The 21,425-nt window shown below is 51.4% G+C and overlaps 1 protein-coding gene across 10 annotated transcripts in view; it reads right to left on the bottom strand.

Annotated features, from left to right (window-relative positions):
* Window positions 1–6,912: 6,912 nt before the first annotated feature.
* The window catches only part of ATP6V0A1 (ATPase H+ transporting V0 subunit a1), a 94,965-nt gene continuing 80,452 nt past the window's right edge, over window positions 6,913–21,425 (bottom strand). For 8 of the 10 annotated variants that reach the window (XM_027567771.2, XM_027567770.2, XM_027567777.2 and 5 more), the window contains 5 exons: window positions 20,495–20,602; window positions 19,491–19,508; window positions 14,660–14,777; window positions 14,172–14,343; window positions 8,238–8,478 (listed from right to left, as the gene is read on the bottom strand). In XM_027567771.2, the coding sequence (XP_027423572.1) occupies window positions 8,385–8,478; window positions 14,172–14,343; window positions 14,660–14,777; window positions 19,491–19,508; window positions 20,495–20,602 (510 nt within the window). In that variant the 3' untranslated portion in view covers window positions 8,238–8,384. Of the gene's footprint in view, window positions 8,479–14,171; window positions 14,344–14,659; window positions 14,778–19,490; window positions 19,509–20,494; window positions 20,603–21,425 lie in introns of all 10 variants that reach the window. The other 2 variants (XM_027567773.2, XM_027567775.1) reach the window with 2 other exon arrangements.

The raw sequence follows: 21,425 nt of genomic DNA, 5'->3' as shown, positions 1-21,425 counted from the left end.
CCACGTGGCACAGAAGGCGGTGCGCCAGCCGGCTCCCGGAAGACCGCGCTTCCGGGTCCCAGACCCTAGCCCCGAGGGTGTCTCTTGACCGCACGTGGTGTGGGAGCGCGTGACCCGTGTCATCAAAAGCCCAGGCTGTGACCCGCTGCCCTTCACAAGCGCCTTTAGGTACCGTTGTACCTGAAGAGCTTTCACATGTAATTTCACATGTAACCTCCATCCAGACAACTGTCCAACAGATATTTTTATTTGGAGTTTTATTTTGTACCAGGCACTGCCACCCTCCTCTAGAGAAAACCTAGAAACCAAATACTTACATAAGTTGAAAGGAATCCGGACGCCAGGGTGGCTCAGTCGTTTAAGTCTCTGACTCTTGATTTTGGCTCAGGTCATGATCTCAGGGTTGTGAGATCCCGCCCCACATGGGGTTCAGCAGGGAGTCTGCTTGAGCTTCTCTCTCTCCTTCTCCCTCTGCCCCCTCCCCGCTCATGTGCTCTAAATAAATGAACTTACTCCTAAAAAAAAAACTGAAAGGAATACATTCAAAGTCCACCCCCAGCCCCAGCAAAGCTTAGACAAAACTCACAGGTGTCTGCACTTGGCCCTAACTTGGTTTTTCTAGGTTATGGTGCCCTCCATTCTAGGAAAGTAGACCCCAGCTACAAAACATATTCTTCTCTAGTTTGACCACAACCCATATCCCGGATGAGCCCGGGACAGAGCTCAAAGAACCTGTCACCTCCTGTTTTACCTGGCCAAGAGTTGACACTGCCCCCCCATCCCACCACCACATGGACACAGCTGTGACCCTCTCACATCCTTCAAAACCCCTTAAAACAAAATAACAAAACAAAACAAAAACCTTAAAAGACCCAGCCTGACAGAAACTCTGGTGACTTCTCTGAGAATGTCTGGCCCCTCTCCTCCCTTGGACAATAAACTCTGTCCTGTTTGTTGCAATTCTTTGCCCAGGACACTGGCCACCCTAACATAGATAAAGTTGTAATGCTGTGAAGAAATACAAAGTTAGGGCGCCTGGGTGGCTCAGTTGGTTAAGCGACTGCCTTCGGCTCAGGTCATGATCCCGGAGTCCCGGGATCGAGTCCCACATCGGGCTCCCTGCTCGGCAGGGAGTCTGCTCCTCCCTCTGACCCTCTTCCCTCTCGTGCTCTCTATCTCTCATTCTCTCTCTCTCAAATAAATAAATAAAATCTTTAAAAAAATAAAAAAAAAAATAGAAATACAAAGTTACCCAGCCTGAGGCTTCCAAAAGGAAGCAACATTTAATATGAATTAAATTGGGATTGAGTGGGCGCCTGGGTGGCTCAGTTGGTTAAGTGACTGCCTTCGGCTCAGGTCATGATCCCGGAGTCCCGGGATGGAGTCCCACATCAGGCTCCCTGCTCAGCAAAGGAGCCTGCTTCTCCCTCTGACCCTCCCCCCTCTCATGTACTCTCTCTCTCTCTCATTCTCTCTCAAATAAATAAATAAATCTTTAAAAAAAAATAAATTGGGATTGACTAGGAAAGAGGGAGGACAGAGCATTCCCGGCAGAAAAAATGTATATATGAAGACTGTGGAAGGGTAAAGAAAGAGCTGGGCAGATTTGAGGAACTAAAAGTTCAGGAAGTTGGAGAGATGGGTCATGTGAGTGTGGACTGGCCATGGTGGGACAGGGTGGGGGTGGGGGGGCAGGTAAGAATCCATTTGATGCTTAAAGGGTAGCTGAAGCCAGACAGGCGGAGCCCATATCTTCATTGTACATATTGGGAAACTGAGGGCCAGAGAAAGGAAGTGACTCGGACAAGATCAGTAACCAGCAGGAGAACATGTCTAGGACTAGAACCCGGACCTCCTAACTCCCAGACCAGCGTTCTTGCCACTGTTCCCAAATGATGCAACTTTTCAAGCTGTCTGCCTGGGCAGGGTGGGGTCAGGCGGAGCTATGTGGTGGCATGAAGTGGTGGGCCCTTTGGGAGGAACACACTTTCTAAGAGGATTCTGGGTCCTTTTGGAGGCATATGTAGCTTTTTCCAGGTTGTCAGGCCTGAGTGAAACTGCTTAGAGAAAGGAGAGGGGTCAGAGGAAGAGTTGCCAGTGCAGAGAATCCAGAGCCTGAACCAAAAGAGAACACAGGAGTCCACCGAGCTTGCCTTGCTCCTCTGCCCCCTGCCCGGCCACAGGCACAAACTGCAGTCCCCCTGCCTTGTTCCCAGCTCAGTGAGCAGCTCCTGCGGGAGGTGCAGGCCTGCTGCCAGTCAGTTCCTGGTATCAGAAGGTTCTCACCCTTCCCCAGGGAGCAGCTCCAAGACTAGCCCAGAGAGATGTGCCCTCCTGGGTCCATAGCCTATAGCCCCTGGGCCTCTCTCCACTCCCCTCCAATTTCTCCTCCAAACACTCTCTGCTCTGGGTAAGACTTGTCAGACTTTCCTCCCGGGACCATTTTACCAGCATTTCTGGATCTTAAGGCACACAAGGGTTGGGGGAGTTGGGCTGCAGGTTGTCGGGTCAGGGTGCCTCTCTATGGGATCTGGATTCATCTAGAGTGGTGGCGGTTGCTGGCTGCAGCAAAATATTAGGGACACCTTCCAGGGGTTTGGTAGCACATTCAAGGCGCGAGCTCATGGATGCTGCTCATGGATGCTGGGCAGGAGCTTCACGGATTACTCCAGACAAGTCACACTGTCTCTGCTCATCTTGCCAACGAGGCTAGGAACTCTTTGAGGGCAGGAGGGGGCTGGCTGAAGAAATTAAGGTATATCAACTGGATGAAATATCATTTGCTAAAAAAAAAAAAAGATGAGGACAATGTGTTGTCTTAATGTTCTGCAAACTATGTATTTATATTTAAAGGTCAAACTAGTGGGTATAGCAAACTCTCATTTGTGTTTTTAAACCCCAAAAAAGGCCATGTAAACAGTGGCTGCCTTGGGTGGGGCACTGGGACTCTCAGGGTGGGAGGAGGGCTTTTATCATAGGGCCTTTTGTACTGTCTGATCATTTTACCATGACACACTTTATTTTTCAATTAACGTGTGTGGAACAAGGGAGCTGGGCTCTCCATTCTCCATCTGTCTTCTGTTTCTGGCCAGCCTGACCTTCTGCCTATGCACCCCAGAATACCTCCAGGGTCACTTACTCCCTTCTGCCTGTCACAGCCTGTAGGATCCCACCCACCTTGCATGGGAGGAGGAATGTGTGGCTCCTTCCTTGTCTCGCCACCAGGGGACAGCCCACACCCAGACATGCCTTGGGTCAGCTGGAGAGCCCGGAGAGCAGGCAGGTAATTGAGAATCTGGGATCTGAGGGGAGCTCCAATGGCCCTTCCACCCAGGGCTCCTAAGGGCAGAAAGAGGTGCAGTCCTACCCAGGCCCCCAGTGAAGGACAGGTTGGAGAGTGGGGTCCTGCAAATGCTGATGGACTTGTCTCCTCTCTTTATAACACCAAGCCACCCTCTCCCCCACTTGTTCCAGTATCTCAAAGTGGGGCACTCCCTGGATGGGAGCACAGACTCACTCTGCAGAGGTCTGGGGTGCAGGAATTCCATAAGAAGGGGATCAGGATACCTGGCATGTCCCTTAAACACAGGAGCCATGGATCTATCCTGCCCCCCGCCCGTACCCCAGGGCTCCTGGGATTCCCACCCCGCACCTGCCCCCCTCCATGGCTCAGTTCCTGTTCAGTCCATCTTTAGCTGCTGAGCTGGAGGTGGCCTAAGGCCACTAGATCCCCCAAGTTCTGCTTAGCCAATGACCTGCCAGTCCGGGTCTTTTCTGCTGGGCAAGGGAGGAATTTCTCCCTGTGGAAGCCCCAGGTCTCCCGTGCCCTGCCCCATTTTATTGATATAGATCATAAAAGTTTACTGATTTAAATATTCAATTCGGGGGTGCCTGGGTGGCTCAGTTGGTTAAGCGTCTGCCTTCGGCTCAGGTCACGATCCCAGGGTCCTGGGATCAAGCCCCACATTGGGCTCCTTGCTCAGCAGGGAGTCTGCTGCTCCCTCTGTCTGCAGCTCCCCCTGCTTAGGCCCTCTTCTTGTCAAACAAGTAATCTTAAAAAAATAAATGTTCAATTCAGTGTTCAATTTTTTTTAGCAAATTCAGAGTTGTGCAACTGTCACTATAATCTAATTTTACATTTTCATCATTCCCCAAAAGAAACCCGGTATCTATTAGCAGTCACTGCTGCCATTTTAATCCAGCCCCAGCCCCATCCAGCAGCCAGTCCTAGGTAACTGCCCATCTACTATCTGTCTCTATGGATCTGCCCATTCTAGACATTTCACATAAATGGAATCACACATTATGTGGTCTTTCATCTGGCTTCTTAGCATAATGCTTTTGAGGCTCATCCATGTTGTAGCATGTATCAGTACTAGACTCCTCTTCACCATAGACTAATACCTATCATATGTATGGACAGGCCACTGTTTGCTCATCTAGTCACCAGCTAATGGACATCTGGGTTGCTTCCATTTTGGGGCAATGACCAATACCACTATGCACACCTGTGTACAAGTTTGTATGCATTTTTTTCCCCATTTTTCTTGGGTAGATATGTAGAAGTTGAATTGCTGACTCATGTTAATTCTATGTTCAACATTTTGAAGACCTGCCAGACTGCTTTCTGCAGGAGCTACACCATTTTCCATCCCCCTCCCTCTTGCAGTTCCAATTCCTCCACATCCTTGTCCACACTTGTAACTGTCCCTTTATTACTGCCTTTCATGGTGGGTTTGATGTGGCAGATCCTCTTGTAGATTTAATTTGTATTTCCCTAATGATGTTAAGCATCTTTTCATGGGCTTATTGCTCATTTGTGTTGTTTTTTTCCTAAAAATGCCTACTTAAATCCTTTCATTTTTTAAATTAAAAAAATATTTTTAACTTTTTTTAATACTTTTTAAAGATTTTTATTTATTAGAGAGAGAGCGTACAAGCCAGGGGTGGGGGCAGAGGGAGAAGCAGACTCCCCGCTGAGCAAGGAGCCCGATGCCGGGCTTGATCCCAGGACCCTGAGATCGTGACCTGAGCTGAAGGCAGCCACTTAACCGACTGAGGCACTCAGGCGCCCCTTAAGATATTAGAGTAATCTCTATACCCATCATGGGGCTCAAACTCACTGCCCCGAGATCAAAAGTCGCACTCTACTGAGCCAGGCACCCCTAATTTTACCTTTTAAATTAAGGTATTTATAATTATGACTGAATTGTAAAGTTCTTTATATATTCTAGAGATATGTCCCTTATTAGATATGATTTGCAGTTTCTCCCAGTGTGAGGGTTGTTTGGATTCTGTCCTTTAAAGTACAAAGCCTTGTAAGACTAAGGCCCTTATCTTTGTTTTTAGATTTATTTTATTTTAGAGAGAGCGAGCCTGTGCGTATGTGGCAGGGGGAGGGGCAGAGGGAGAGGAAGAGAGAAGCCGACTTTGTGTTGAGCACAGAGCCCAATGCAAGGGCTTGATCTCATGACCCTGAGATCATGACCTAAGCCGAAATCAAGAGTTGGATGGATGCTCAACTGACTGAGCCACCCAGGCAGCCCTAATCTTTAATCTTTTTTTTTTTTAAGATTTATTTAAGAGAGAGAGAGAGAGAGGTGGGGGTGGGGCAGAGGAGAGGGAGAGAAACTCAAAAGAAGACTCTGCGCTGAGTGCCGTGCCTGAGATCAGGACCTGAACTGAAAACAAGAGTCGGACGCTTAACCCACTGTGCCACCCAGGCGCCCCTCTTTAATCTTTTTATCGCTTTGCTTTTGGTGTTGTATCTAAAAATCATCACCTAACCCAAGCTCGTGAAGACATTCTATAATTTCCCCTAGGAATTTTAGTTTTTAACTTTTACATTTAGGTCCACGACCCACTTTGAGTTAATTTTTATATACAGTGTGGGGGCTGCATTCCAAATTTGTTCTTTCGCACGTGGATACCCAGTTGTATAAATACTACTTGTTGAAAACTGTTCTTTCCATGCTGGATTGTCTTGGCCCCTTTGTGGAAGCTCAATCTTCCACAAAGTAAATCTATTTACTTCTGGACTCTCAATTCAATTCTATTCCACTGAGTCCAAATATCTATTCCTTATTAAGCCTCCCTTTTGAGTCAGTAACAGAGCAGAGGCTAAAAGAGCTCCTCCACCTGAAGTCCCATCCTGGACTGCTCATGCGTGGAGCCAGGTGGGGGTGCTGCACTCAAGGGCCTGTTCCAGGGCAGGTGGCCTGCCGGGGAGGAGAGGGCTCAAGGATAAGGAACATGAAACAGGGTGTTCCTGCCCCCCTCATCCCTCCTGGAGCAGCGGCTGTCAGCCCACCGCTCCCATTCTGTATACGTGCTGCCGAAACGAGCACCCACTGCTCCCATTCTGGCTCAGCCCCTGTCCTGGAGGCCCCAGGAGGAATGGGGAGGGAGGGCATGGAGGAAGAATGTGGGTGCCTTACATGGCAGTCAGAAGGGAGACGGCGCCCTCCCTGCCCACCCTGCCTGCTGGCTCCTCGGCCGCCTGCCTACCTCAGCACCTCACATTCTCCCGCTGCCCTGAGGAACCCTACGCAGAGCCTCTACTTACACCAAGGCCAAGGGCATCAGGGCTCAAAATATCCAGGCTCCTGAGTCCTGGAAAGCACACTTGGAGACAAGGGAGAGGTGGGTGGGCAGATGCCCAGGCCCCCTCATGCCCTGCTGTCTGGGTGGGTGGGGCAGGAAAGGAAGAGGAGGTGGGGTCCCCAGGTCCCCTTCCCACCGGAGACAGTATCTGAGAAGCTGCTGGGCTCGAGGGAGGGGAAGGCACCCGGGAAGCTTGAGAGGTGAGAATTTCACAAACTGCCGGCCTGCAGCTGTGGCCTCTGATCACAGGAAAGCAGACGTGCTGGAGGAGGGGCAGGGGCCTGCAAATAGGGGCTGTGGGCACAAGGATAGGTAGCCTCCCTGGTAGGGTCAAACACACTTTATTCAGCACAGGAATGTGTGAACACAAGGGCCTTGGGCAGGGTTCCTGACAAAGAGCTCTGCTTCAAACTCTGCTGTACCCAGAGCAAAGTCGTCATGTAAACCACCGGGCCCAAGGGGCGGGGCTCAGCACAGGGTCACACTGGCCAGCACATGGGGAAGCTGGGGGTGGGTGGTCCATGCCCAGGAGAGTCGTGAGCAGCTTTAAGTAACTCACTCAGAAAAGCCAGGGTGGGAGGAGGGCAGGGGCCTGGCCCATTCAGGGGATTATCTCCACCACTGGGGGCCCCAGGGTTCAATTTAGCTGAAGCAGCCAGGGCTGCTGTGTCAACACATGATTCAAAGGCCCTAAAAGCCATAGCCCTGGGGGTGACAGGAGAGGTGGCCCGTGGGGGGGCGGGGTGCAGCTCTCACAACCAGCACACTGCAGCCCTGGCTGTTGCCTCCAATCCACAAACTGTAAATGGCACCAGCCTTCACTGCCCAGGACCCCACTCCCTTGACTGGGGTCCCCAGTGGAAGTGGGGAGGGGCACGGGAGGGCAGAGAAGGCAGGTCTGCAGGCTGAACCACCCTGGATGACTATGGTCCTGCCCTCAAGACTCATGATTGGGGGTAGGGGAAGGTCTTGGGGTCTGCACCAGGCAAGAGCAGCGGTTCGAACCCTCTGCCCAGGGGCGCACAGCTTGGCCTGAGAAGCCTCCAACCATAGGAGGCATCCAGGACCTCTCTGCTCAGGTCACTCCCGCCTGTGCTGTTATGCTGGGTACATACAGGGGCAGGGGGAAGGAGGGGATTCTAGGAGGGAGGAGGAGAGGGTGTGGTTAGGGAGGTGGTGCTGGGCACCCTGGGACCCTTGGGAGTGACAGGGAGAAGCCGCGCACAACGGCACAGATGGATTCCCGATGAACAACTGTTCTGAAGACCAGAGGGGATGGACAGAGGATAGACATGCCATCTTACTGGACCTACCCCTGCTAACCCAAGAATGGGGTGTGTTAAAGAGCACCCCTGCCCCTAACCAGTAACTAGAGTGGCAGGAAGAGGGGGCTCAAAGTCTGAGTGTGGATGGTGACGGCACTCCCTCCATGGGCTTTGGGCTCAAATGTAAAATGCACAAACTTGTTCATCACCAGGGGACACAGAAGGGGCTGTCTCTGGCTGGACGGAGGCTGGGAGGGCAAGGCTGGTGCCTAGTGGGAATGAGTGACAGCCAGAGCCCGGCTTCTCTCTACACTACACATGAAGGTGGCGGTGGCAGGGGACTCAGGGAGGGACGGATTTATCTAAATGACTCACAGGCGGCTGGGGGAGGGGTGGCGGGGATGACACAAACGCCCTGATACCCAGGGAACACAACCAACAGGCAAGAGGAGCACAGGTAACCACTGTGGAGGGAGTGAGGAGGGCAGCCTGCCGGCACACAGCCCCACGATGGGCTCACTCGTCAAACTTCCCTTCCCGAATATGCTCGAAGGAGAAGGGTAGGAACTTGAAACCGGTTCCGCTGTAGAATTTATTCTGGAACTCCACCCTGGGGAAAGGGAAAAGGAAAGTCATCATTCCACAGTATCCTTTTGGGATTTCACAGTTGGCTAGAAAGATGCTCTGACCCTCCTCCCCAAGGCCTCGCTTTCCTAGCTCAGCTTGGGAAAGCAGCTTGGCCTTCTTCCACCCACCCAGCCAGAGCTTGGCCTAGTTCCCACAGCGCACACAAGCCCTGCTTCTGAAGGCAAGAGTGCCGCATAGCTCCTCCCTGGTTTGTCCTCAGTTCCTGCTCCTTCCTGCTAAGCACTGTGTGTTTATGCAAAACTCTTTGTCTAGCCATGTGCAAAAGAAGTGCCCTTGGTTTGAGTCTCTAAGGGCAATGTAGAGATTAACCACTGGACTCCCGGCTGGGGCTCAGGGGCTTGAGGCCGAACTCTCAGGGAAGCCCCTGGGCGGCAGCGAGCTCAGCACCAGGGACTCTGGCAAGTGCCCTTGTTTTCTAGTTTGTTTCTTTTCCTTGCAAGAGGAAGGAGAAGGGAGGGTTTCGAGTAAACGCTGGAGGCTTTGGGGAGGAAATTCCCAGGAAAGGGGCGTGGGGGGGGGGTAGTCTTCTCCAAGTAATGGCAAAAATATTCTCCAACTACAAGAACATCTGAGAACGAATTCTTCTCTCAGGGGCTGAAAGGAAAAGCAGAGCTTCACCTCCCTTCCCAGGCAGTCCAGCATCCAGCGCTGACGGTCTCCCTGGGGCCCTTTCCAACTCTGAGGGGCAGGAAGACAGCACTCCTGGAAGCAGAGCTGGACTGCAGGCTATACTTCCCCCTGCATACTCCCTGGCTAGCTGCCCAGTAACCAAACCACCACCAAATATGGGCAGAAAAATGCATGATTCAGAGGATAAAAAAGCCAAGGAGAGCTGCCCTGAGGAATGGTTTCCACTCAGCGCTGAGTGACCCTGAGGACGCCAGAAGGGCAGAAGGATGGGCAGGGCTGGGAGCTGGGGCCCGCTGCAGGCAATGGTGCTCATGCAGGGCACGGTGGAAGGCCTGTCAGCTTCGGGGGTCTGTCTGTGGTGGCCCTCAGAGGTCCTCAGAGGCCCCGTCAGCCCTGGGGTGCTGGCTGAGGACACTGCAGAGCTGCCGGCTCCACCCCCTGGGGAGAAGAGGTGAACAGAATTTTCTGTGTGGGCGTAAGAACAGGCAGCCTTCTCCTCCCAGCCCCACATTCCAGGGCCTGGGCCAAGGTCCCAAAGCCTCCCAGACTCTGGAGGGGTCCCTGGGCCAAGGGAAAATAGGACCTGGGGGAAGGGGCTTCAAACTGAAGTCAGTCACAGGATTCCTGGCAAAAGCAATTTCAACCCGGGATCTGGACTCGTCCCCATATCCCAACCCCCTGAGAAGTCCTAGAAGCTTTAGCTATTCAGGCCTCCGTTGGGGGAATTAGGTGGGGATGGGGTAGGTTCCTGCCTCTCACCCACTGCTGTCTGGTCCTTCACGTTGAGTAGGCTGTTTGCATATGGCAAGGGCATTTCTGAACAACTGGAAAGAGACTGATACGTCCCGTTTGCATTCCACAACATTTATCGAGATGGTGGGCAAGTCATCTTAGGGTCTGCTCGGGGTCCAGAACTCTGAGCCCCAGGGCTGGCTAATCACACAAACAATTCGAATTCCAAACTGGATGAATGGACTAGAAGCTTCACAAGTTTTCAGATGCCCATGGGCTCACCATCCTTCTCTCGGCATTCCTCTGCATGCCTCATCTACCTAGGGGGCCCAGTGGGAAGGAAGGGCTACACGTGTCTGGGATGCAGGTGCATAAATTCTGCCAAGTGAGCCCACGGGCGGTCCCTCTGACACATGGCCTGACACCACCTCTACCACCAGCCACTGCCTGTGGTTAGACTTAGGGTGGCCACCACCACGGACACCTCACGCATCTCAGGGTCAGCCTGACTTCACGCCCCTTCTCGGCCTCACTTACCCCAACCTCCCGGAACAAAGCTGGAAAGCAATCTCCCGATCAGACTCCCCACCCACCCCTCCCTCCCAACCAGGGAAATGTGTACTTCCTGAGAAAGTACAAACATGAAGTTCTTTGCGCCAGGGCCTTGCTCGCCGCCCAGCAAGTTCCTCTTATTTTAGGAGCCTGCTACACCACCCAGGGAGCCTCCAGGGCCCCACCATGCCCCAAGCCACCTCTAGAATTCCACAGTTGTGAGGAGGGCCTCAGGAAATTTGATGGGTTTCTCGGACACCCCTTCTCTTCCAGCCGCAGTACTGGCAAAGGCCACCCAGTGACCCCGAAGGCTAAGTGGGAGTCCCCGGAGCACTCACCACTGCTACGTAATAGGAAACCTTGTTTCCTTGAGTGAGGTAAGGGGAAAGGAGTCCTGGGTCTCCTCCCTTTCCTGGTGGGGGTGTGAGTGAAAAGAGGCAGTTTTAGGAAGATGATCCTAGATGGAGCTGCTTCTCTGGCCCTTTCTGCCGCTCTCTGAGCAGTTCAGGGCCTGGGACACACGTCTGTCTGATGGCCCACATGTCAGGGCAATGATGGCAGCCAGGAACTACACTTCAGGTGTGCTTTCTTCCGGGCCAGCCATTCCCGCAACCGTCCCGTGGTATCCTGCTGTGGCGCCACTCCATTCCTTATGACAGTTTGGTCCCCCCTTCCTTTGGCCTTCAACCAAAGGAGTTGGGAGTTTGTGAGTGTGCAAGTGTGCACATTGACACGTCTGTGGAATCTGCTAAAAAGGGATCTGGTTCCTGAAAGTGGGCCAGGGGGCAACAGTCTTCCTACTAAAAAGTCAGTCTGGTGTCCACAAACTGACAAATCTTATCCCTGCCTTTGCCTTTCCTGAGGAAGAAAAGACAGCTAATTACAGTAGGCAAAAATAGACACCTAACTTAGAAGGAGACGAAATCAGCAGGTTGGGACAGTAACCTTTCACTCTTGTTTTCAAATATACCCCCCACCTCCTTTAGGACCGCACATGAATCTCAGACTAGTGGTTTGTGTTTGTTACCAAAGCAGACGTTGTTGTTCTTGTCCCCGCTGAAGACATCCAGAACTTTTATAATAGGACAGCCCTTGCATCAGGATCAGGAAACCCCAGCTGACAGCCAGGGGTAAAGTGACAGGTATGAGGACGCCCAGGCTGGACCCCAGGAAAAACAGCAGCAATGTCCCACAGCCGTTTTCGGCAGGACCAGCTGTCCCCAGCCTCACAAGCGGGCCACAACTCAGAATTCCTGCAGACCTGGGGGACAAGAAGGCCCAGGGTTCCCTGCAGTACATCCACATTCGGCCAGGAGGGGGAGCACGAGCACCTGTTTCATTCACTCCCTACAGTAAAGGGCAACGCTCCAAACGTGCCTCCAACAACGGATTCTGAAAGCCGGACAAAGGAGTTTCGTGTTTCTCTTCTTTGTGATACCTCTACTATCCAAACAAACCAACCCACAAGTTTGTCTGACAAGCCCATTCCTTGAAAACTACAGGCATTCAGATGTGCCTCTCCCCTCCCCAGAGGGTCTCCCCTCTCTAAACACTAAAAGCAGTTTCTTTACAAGGGACCATGGCCAAGATGCCCTCTCCACAGGGCAGCCCACTTCCAAGCAGGGCGGCTGCGATCTGCACTTGAACACAGTTTATGATGAGCCGGGGCACTGTGGCAGGCACCTGGCATGCACATTATTTCCTATTTATCACCACAACCATGTTACGTGGATACCATCCTCTCTTCACCTGAAAGTGAGGTTCAGTGAGGTTAAGTGCTCTCCTCAGGGTCACCCAGCCAGGGACAGCAGAGCTGGAATTTGAACCCAGGTGGGCCTGATTCTGAAGCCTGCTCTCTTGTCACTCATCAGGTCCTTGGGCTCATTCATGGGGCTATGGGAAGACACCTTCATTTGAAGGCCACAGGTAAGCCTGAGGGAGACATAATCCTGGCCACAACAAAACATGGCCTCCCAGGCTGCCTCTGCTTACTGTGGAGATTAGGCCCAGGCTCCAGCAACCTTCCTCACCCTGTGGTAAGCCTGGCTCACTGCTCTGACAGTTCTGACCCAGCACCAAGACTGCTCCCCGGCCCGCGCAGGGAGGAGGCTACAGGCTCCCCACTTGGGTTGGGATTCAGGTGGGGTAGCAACTGGCCTCTCGAGCGCAGGGCTCAGGAGACAGAGAAATGACTAGGGAAGGAAGGAAGAAACAGTGAGTCACAAGAGGCTGGTTACACAGACATTGCCTCATACCGAGTGGCTGAGGAAGTGTGCTGGGGAGAGAGTATGCTGATAAGCTGAGAACAGGGTGGCATGCCAGCAGTCTGAGTCACACAGCGCTCCTAACCTCCTGGCTGGACAGTAGATAAACAACAGCTGGGTGGGGAGGAGGGCGGCAAGGAGGAGGAAGCCAGCCAGAGGACGGGTTATTTTAAAGGAGCTTTTGAGGGAAGAGTAAGTCCCAGTTACGCCCCGCCCTTCCATGCCTCACATTCCCCTCTGTCATTTAGAATAGCAAACAGTTTGTCTGACAAGCCCATTCCTTGAAAACTACAGGCCCCTGAATCTTTGAGGGGGCTCAGCATAACCAAGTCAGAAGGAAAACCAAAGATAAGGGGAATGGGGCAGAGGATCCTTGGGTTCAGGTTTAGAAAACGGATGTAACGAGACATTCTACACACTCTCTGATCTTGAGATCATTAGCACCACAGACCATCTCGTCTAGGAGTTCCTAAGGTAGGGTCAGTGAGTTTGTGACCCCCCTAAATGGGTAAAACTATTGGGGGGGATGTTTCTCTAGGGAGAGGGCCCAGAGCTTCCAGAGACACTGGGGTTTGAGACCCAAAAAGAGAGGGAGAATCACAACATAAAGGAGGAAGTAGAGACTCAAAAGAGGGAGGGCTTGAGGTAGGGAAGCCAGATAAAGTACAGGACGCCTAGTTTTTAGTATGAGTATGTCCCATGTACATTTGGGAAATACTTTTACTAAAAAAAAAAAAAAATTCACTGTTTATCTGAAATTCAAATTTCACTGGATGTCCTGTAATTTTATTTGCTAAATCCGACAATCCTACCTTGAGGTCATAGGGTCACTGCCTGGACCAGACCCCACCTCTCCCACCCCCTGGGACTGAGCTAGCTCTCTCCAGGCAGAGCCATTAAAACCACAAACTACTTTAAGGAAAACAAACAAATCCAAACCTGCCCTTCTGAAGAAGATGCTTCAGGGCACTGAGCTACACACTATGGAACCAGGAACCTCCCCTACCCACATGGAGCTGCCAGGGCTCCTACCCAAAGACACTGGTACAATGACAGAAGGGGGACAAAACTGGGGTACAGGGTGCTCTAGCACCTTCCTGGACTGCAAATCTATTCCAGAGTTGCTTCCATCGCCCTGAAGACAGGAGAAAGTTTAGCCAGAGCAAAAAAACCCCAAACAAACCAACAACCTCAGCAGGTCTTTTAAGCCATAATCAAGAGCAGTGAAGACGGCTAAAAAGGCAGGGAGAGGGAATCTGACAACACCCACCAGAGAATTCTCCCTTGGGGACTCTGAAGAGTGAGCTGTGCTTTCTGTGGAGGTTTCCTGATGCTCACTCCTAATGTAGGTCCTTGGGCATAATGATGTGAATGAAAGCAGACACTTCCTAGTGTCTCTGGATTCTGTACAAGAGCAAAGCTGCCCTCCGTGCAGCTAAGGATACATCCCCAGCCCCCCGAACTCGCTGCCGCTCACCAGTGTAACCGCAGCGCGTGGAGGAAGGCCGAGAGGCCCTCCATGATCAGGAGGATGGCCACAGTCAGGGTGGCAAAGGCGGCGAAAATGAAGAACAGCGCCAAACCTCCTGCCAAGCTCTTCACGCTAAGGCCGATGTGGATCACCATGGTCCAAAGCACCTCAGACAGCTCTAGGGAATGCAGAGAGAAAGGACATCCGGTTCAGTCTGGCAAGAGGTGCTGTGGGCCTTCCATTTTGCTCTGCTGTCCCTCACCTGAAGTGTTTGCTGCGCCCTGGCTTCCTGCAGCCTTAGTGGGACTGCCATGCATAGCTAACCTGGCAAAGGCACTGGTCCTCCCATTTGGATGTCTTTCTCCCGGGATTCAGGAGTCTGAATAATTCCAGAACCCTTATATGTTATTTCTACTCTACTTAAGCCCTACATTTGAAAGAGTGCCCAGAGAAGGGGAAAACCATAATTTTCAACCTGAGAGAAATAGACTCACGTGCATGAGCGAGGCTGAGGGCCCAGAGCCGCAAGTAGGAGGCAGTGTTAGAGATGCAGCCCAGGCAGTACTCGATGGTGTGGATGGCCTGGTGGACCATGGTGTCCCCAAAGTCAAACTGTCATGGAAGGAAACCAGAGAGAAGATATAAGGCTGGGAGGGGATGTGTAGATGGTGCTGTGGCCACTTGGTGCTTTGGGCCTGGGTCTGAGCGCCAGCACTAACAGCTACACGGGCCAGGAACCCCCAACGTTGAACTCAGGTGGTGGTTTCAGCTATGCTATCCCCAGAATTCCTGCCTGGCTTAGCCCCCAACTGGGACACCCCATTTCCCTTAATTCTCTACATTTTAATGACCTCCATCTTAATGAGATGATTCTCAACACATTTGTTTTTTTCTTCCCACTAGGCTGTAAGCTCAAGAGTGGAATGTATGCCGAGTTAAGAGCACTCAGAGAAATGGACTGTCTGGACTCGGGACTCTTAGGGCCCTGCTGCTGGGCCTCCTCCAGCTGACTTCCTCCTTACAGTGCTCGAGGGAAGCACCCTGCTCTGAGTCATGAGAGCAGAAGGGCTTTCCCCGGCCATGCTTCAGGTGACAAGCTATCAGGCCAGAAGCTGCCGAGGCAACACTAAGCCTCTACAGTCACTCCACTTATTATTCTTAGAACCTGCTGCGAGCAAGATAACCTTTGTGTGTGTGTGTGGCTTGAGAAGATGACACAGGGAAATTCTGACAAAAGTTTTCCAAAATCCTCCAGTTGACTGAGACCACACGGAACATCTATTGTTTTTTTGTTTCTGTTTTTCTTACGCTCCCTTTCTCCCAGCTTTCCTTCCCACATCAAAAACTGTTCCCAGAATAAGGGGGTAGAGCTAGAACAAGCTTGCAGGAGTTCACATGCAGCCCGCTCCAAGCCTGGCCGGGAAGAATTACCGGCATGCTCTAGAGGCGCGCCAGGCACACTTCCAGGCCTTCCCCCACCCTGCCAGGTGGAGCAATCAGCCGCCAAAGAGCAGGAGGCGGGCCCTTCCCGGGCTCCTCCCACACAGCCCGCCCACAACCCCAGAGCACAGGGCCTCCCCGCCTGCCCTGCCTTCAGCTCAGAGTCTGTTTTTCACCAGTTTCTTTCAAGACTCACATGACCACTCCCAAAGGACACAAGAAATGTCTCTGGAAATTGCATGAGGGCAGGACGAGAGAAGGACCTGGCTGGTAAAGCGCTAACAGCCCAGGCCTCAGGGGTGCGGCCAGGAGGGAGAGGGGCCAGCTCCAACACGCCATCTTTGGGCGACTGCCTCAGTTTCCCTTACCTGACCATCTACACTGAGTATTTCTGGGCTTTTCTTCTGCAACAGGCTCTTCAAGCCTCCTAGTTACCCTAAAAACTAGGGTAATCCTCATTACCTCAATCCCAACAATGCTGCTAAGAGCTCTTTCCCACCAGTGCTGGCTGTCACCCCAGGGCCCATGCTCAGAGGAAAGAAAGGTCCCTGGCTCCCAGGAGCACTGGTCTCTGCTCCTAAGAGCTCCACGAAAGCAGGGACTGCTGGGTTTCCTGTAGAACCAGCCCCCTTTCAGCAGTTTTATTCTACCCAGAGTTCTTCCCAGAAGAATGGAGAACACACACAGAGGAAGCCTCCCTTCTGGGTATTACCCACACTCTCTGTACTTTGTCTTCTTCTCAACTTCCTGCTTTGTAACCTTGGACAAGCTTTCATCTCTATATAATGGGGGAAGACTATGGTGGGTGAGGATTTAGGGTGAAATGCAGTCAAGCACTTAGGAGCCTATCACTGCCTCAGGAGTCAGCTGTGACTGAGGACAGCTGCAGACTCCCAGTCTACACTCTCCTCCAGGTGCACGGCCCATCCCCTCCTCACCTCCTGGGCCCTGCCCTCCACCCTCTCTGCCCCACAAACCTGACCTTCCCCTGCACCCGCTCCCTTGCCTCCCGGGTGTGAGGTCTAACACATTCTGTGTCCTGACTCAGCCCCTGCAGTGTCTCCCACTGTCGCCTTTTCCTCCTCCCTCTGGAGATATTCGCCTGCCCTCGGTTTTCCTCCTACCTCCCTGGATGCTCCTTCCCAGTCTCCATCTTGGTTTTTCCTTAAATGCTGGAGGTCCAGCCTTAGCTCTTACACCTCTCCTGCAGCGCAGCCGCTCAAGGCTTGGACGGCCACCCGTAGGAGTGACTCCCAGATGGGACACCTTCATTTCCGTGTTGACTGTTTCCAACTACCGTGCTACATCTCCTCCTATTGCACCACAGGCACTTCAAACTCAGTGCCGCCCAAACTCATTAATCATTCTCCTCTGACCCCACCGGGACCTACTTCTACTCCATGTCCCATGGAGTAGGGCCCCCGGCACCCAAGCCTGGCAGTCAATCTTGAATCCTCACTCTCACTGCCTACATTCATTAAAGCCCTGGGACCTGTAGCTCTAACTTCCTTGATCTCATTATCCGTCCCTTCCTTTCCAACTCCCCTGCAAATGCCTCACTTCACTTCAGGCCTCCCAATTCTTTCATGACTCGTATCAGACTAGCTGGTCTCCATGCCTCCAGACTGTGACCCCTCCCCAATCCAATATCCCCTAGAACACCCCCACTAGAGCATTTCAGCAATGCCCCCTGAGTGGCTCCTTGCTATCCAAACACTCTACCGCTGTGTACTTGTTTATGCCCAACACATGATGGGCCCACACGCCTGTCTTTCTGATAACTATACACACTGATGGGTCTGCATTCCCACCCAGTCCCCAGAGACTCCTGCTTGACTGGACTAAGTTAGCAACAATCTCCTCAGGGAATCACTTCCTGGTCTCCTCTTCTCCACCCCACCCCAGTGCTCATCAGGTGCCCTCTTTCTGTGTTCCCACAGCATCCTGGGCACACCTTAATCACACCATCTGTCACCCAGACTGTTTCCTCAATTTGGCTGGGAGTTCCTTGAAGGCAAGGGCTATGTTTCTCTTCCTGCAGTTTCTGTAGCACCAGAGTGCTTGGCACATAGAGGGTGAATGAATGAATGGGCGGGATAAAAGAATTATGGATGGGTGGGTGGGTGGGATGAATGAACAGATGGATGGGTGGGTGGGATGGACAGATGGACAGATGGGTGAGCGGGATGACTGAATGGAGGATGGGTGAGTGGGATGAATGAAAACATGGATGGATGGAATGAGTACACGAATGGACGGGTGGGAAGACCAACCTGGTGAGATGACACAGTAAGGAGAGGTGCCACTGACCCTTGCTGAATGGTTACAGCCTTTAAAGATTTCCCGGACGATCAACTGGCCTGGCTCTAGTTTGCAACTGGACTTAGCGCTCCCCAGGGAGAAGGACTACTGCTTCCACCAGGCTGGAATAGTGGCCTACATGGGGCAAAGAGGTTTTCACAGCCAAGCAAAAAGGGGAAGTTCTCGAAGAAGTAGGCTGGACTTAAAAAAAAAAATTTTGTTTGAAATCTTTAAATAATTCTAACAGTTAATCTAAATCTGGCTGTGGAGAACTAGACTGTACATGTGCCTAATAAAGATAAAATGTCATTATTATTTAGGAAGCCACGGGAAGCTGAACCCTTGAGGGAGCTGAGGGGCCAGAGACTAGGGAGGCTGAATTACAGTCTGTCTCGCGTTGTTGTCCAAAGACCCTGGGACATGGCTTACAAATGAGGACCATTCTGATGATGACCATGGCATTGGGTGCTCAACTAGGAAGACACTTAGAAAGAACAGTGTAATGTTGGGGGCTGTGTTACTGGGAGAGGGCCGGGCTCCTCACTAACAGGGAACACACTCCTAGCCAGCCCTTCCAGGCAGCTCAACCAGTGACTATGCTCAGATGAGCAGCTCACAGGAACACAGAGGCTCCTGGATGCCAGCAAAAGAGCCTCTCCAGCCTTCAGGAAGACCGAGCACGGTCTGTTTTTACACAGAACAGCATAGGTTTTCCCGTTCCCATCCCACTGCCCCTTTAGAGAGGACCAGGAGAGCCAGGAAAGGGAAGGATTCATGGGTCTAGGTATTTTAGAGAAAAGTTTTGGGGAAAGATGCAAACAGTGCAGCAAGGCCTTTAAAAAACCCAATTTAAAATTCGTGTATTGCTAAATGAATTACTGCTGAGCTAGAAGGCCTCCTATTCCAAATGTGGCCTGAATAGCCAACTTTGTTTCTATTATCTGGTATAATATGAACTCCTGTCATGCAGATGGGATTTTTTCTGGCATACATTGGAGAGGCAAAGCCTTCTTTTTGAAAGCTGTCTCCCTCCCACCTGGGTCACAGGGAGGTAGATGTGACCCCAAGTGAGGGCCCAGCAAGTCTCCTTTCAAGCATCATCAAGCTGACAAGGACACTAGGAAGAGGGTAGCTGCATCTCAGACAGGGAGGAAGGGTGAGCTCTACTCACAAGCTCTCCGAGGAGCAAGGAGGAAACAGCTACTCCCAGCGGCAGAGCTACCATACCAGATATAACACCACAGGAGAGGAAAGCAAAGACCACTGGGATTTAACCCCCAAGGGGGTCACTTCAAGAATGCCAAAGCAGACATTACTTGTAGCTCTTTTCAAACCATTCTCAGAGGTATTAGATCAGCAAAGTCAATGAAACAAAGACAGAGGTGACCGACATGAGATGCAGTTAATGGAGATGAGCTTTTTCAGAACACAGGTTCACAAACTGCTTAGAAATGGCCAGTGAGATGCGGGATGCGCGGGTGTCATGTGTGGGCCCCCGGTTGCAGGAGGGTCAGCAGACTGATCACAAGGATGGCAAAGAGAAGCCCCAGATAAACATGAAGGCAAAGCCAGCTTGTTTCTTACCACTTCATCCTCGGTAGGCTTGTAAACACAAATTTACACTTAGTGGGAAGCCATGCCACACAGTCACAAGTCACGAGCACAAGGTTATTGACTGTTTCTTGGGAAAACTGTTAATGTTAAATGGGCCTCATGTGTTGGAGGCAGGCCTCCTCAGTATACACAGAAAGCAAACCCAGTGGGATTTAGAGCATTAAGATACATATTTTTTTAAAGGCACCCCAACCCTTATAATTTCTTTTTTAAAATGTCATACACATAGGGGACATGGTCAGTCAGACTGAAAAGTTCAGTCACCTGGGTCCACAACTCCTATTCTATTTGCTTCAAAAAGAATATAACAACAACAAAAAAGAATAAAATGAATAGATGACATTCAAAAGTTCAGTTCAGAGGCTTTGTGGTGTGAGTGGTCAGGCAAGGAGACTGGATTTTTAAAAACCAGCTTGGAGGTGGTGGTTTAAGGAAAAGTCTGATTTGATCTTACTACTTTTCACTCTCCCTGTAAAAAGTAGGCAAATAACATTTTTAAAAAGCTCAAATAATGTATCTGCAACAGGAGCACATTAGTGGGACAAGACTTTAAAAAGCACCCGCGGTTACAGTTCCAACTGGAACCATTCCTGGAAGGGGCAAGGGATGAAGAAGCTGCCCTGAGGGGGCTGTGTTTCTGGTAACAAGAGCGGGGAAGCCTGGGCCCACTCTGCCCTTGGTCCCCAGGAGCACAGTCAGTCACTGAGATTGGCATGCAGAGTACTGTGGGCAACTCAGAATTCAACGAGTTGGGACAAGGGAACACAAGTGCCGTGGGAACCACAGGAGGCACCTGGAGTTCACAGCAGGCCCGCTGGAAAAAGCTGTGCTGCCCAAAGAGGCCCAGAAGGTAGGCTGATCACTAGTATTAGCATTTTCATTTTTCAAGAAGACTGGAGGGAGGCCATTTCCGCACACAAGACGAGGGCTGACCCACAGGAGAAGGAGAGGAAGCCCACGCCACTGGATCTTACCTCTTCCGTGTCCTCTGAATGGGTGGAGAGCTGGTCATGCTGAATAATCTCAGCATCCTCCTCTGTCGGTCCGTTGCCCACCCTGATCCCACCAAAGTTGAGAGTTCCCTACACAGATGAACAGAAAGAGTAGAATTTGCCTGGGCTTTAATGTGACATTCTGTGAGGTGGGGAAGGGCGATGGTTAGTGCATACAAACCTCAGAAAAGCATATATTCTAACAACAAAATCAAAACCCGCTGATCCAACAGCTAAGTAAACACAAACTACTGTCCCCGCCCCAACCACCACCAGCCCAGCCCCAGCCCCTGCATTTACTACCTCATTCTGATCAGTTCTGCCTGCCACACCAGGACGCACCGACCTGGCCTCAGTCAAGGCTAACTGAGATGCCTGCTTGAACAAAAAGCTTCATATGAACAGACTCTTACAATGACTGTAACTCTATCTGTAAAGCTGTCAGTGCTCTAAGTTTTTCTAGAACTCAAGATCAGACTTTCTAAGAGGGAGGGAAGCCAAATGACAATGGTGACTATAACCCGGTCAGATACACTTTCAACTGGAACCCAAGAGTTCCAGCAACCTCTCCCAGAAGCGGACCGGGTCTCTGCCCAGGAACAAAGGACTTCCTAAATCAGGGAAGGGAAAAAAAGCTTAATGTGCATCAGCCTGTGGCTAGAGAATATGGAGTTTAAAAAAAAAAAAAAAAGAAAGAAAGAAAAAGAAAAAGGCTCCTTTCCTTCAGTGGAGGACTCTGGAGTGTTAAAACAACTTTTTTACAGGCCTGTGGGCAGATGGTGATTAGGTGCTTGCTTCTTCCCGTTTCCCAGGCATTGTGTTCAATGGGTCCCCCAGAACCAGAATTTCTAAGTCAATCTGACTTGGAAAAGCTTGGCTTAATTGAGGCAAAAGGACTCTTTGAGTGCAAAAA

The sequence above is a fragment of the Zalophus californianus genome, chromosome 16 (assembly GCF_009762305.2).
Source record: "Zalophus californianus isolate mZalCal1 chromosome 16, mZalCal1.pri.v2, whole genome shotgun sequence".
Classification (NCBI taxonomy): domain Eukaryota; kingdom Metazoa; phylum Chordata; class Mammalia; order Carnivora; family Otariidae; genus Zalophus; species Zalophus californianus.
This window is presented reverse-complemented; position numbering and strand designations above follow the sequence as displayed.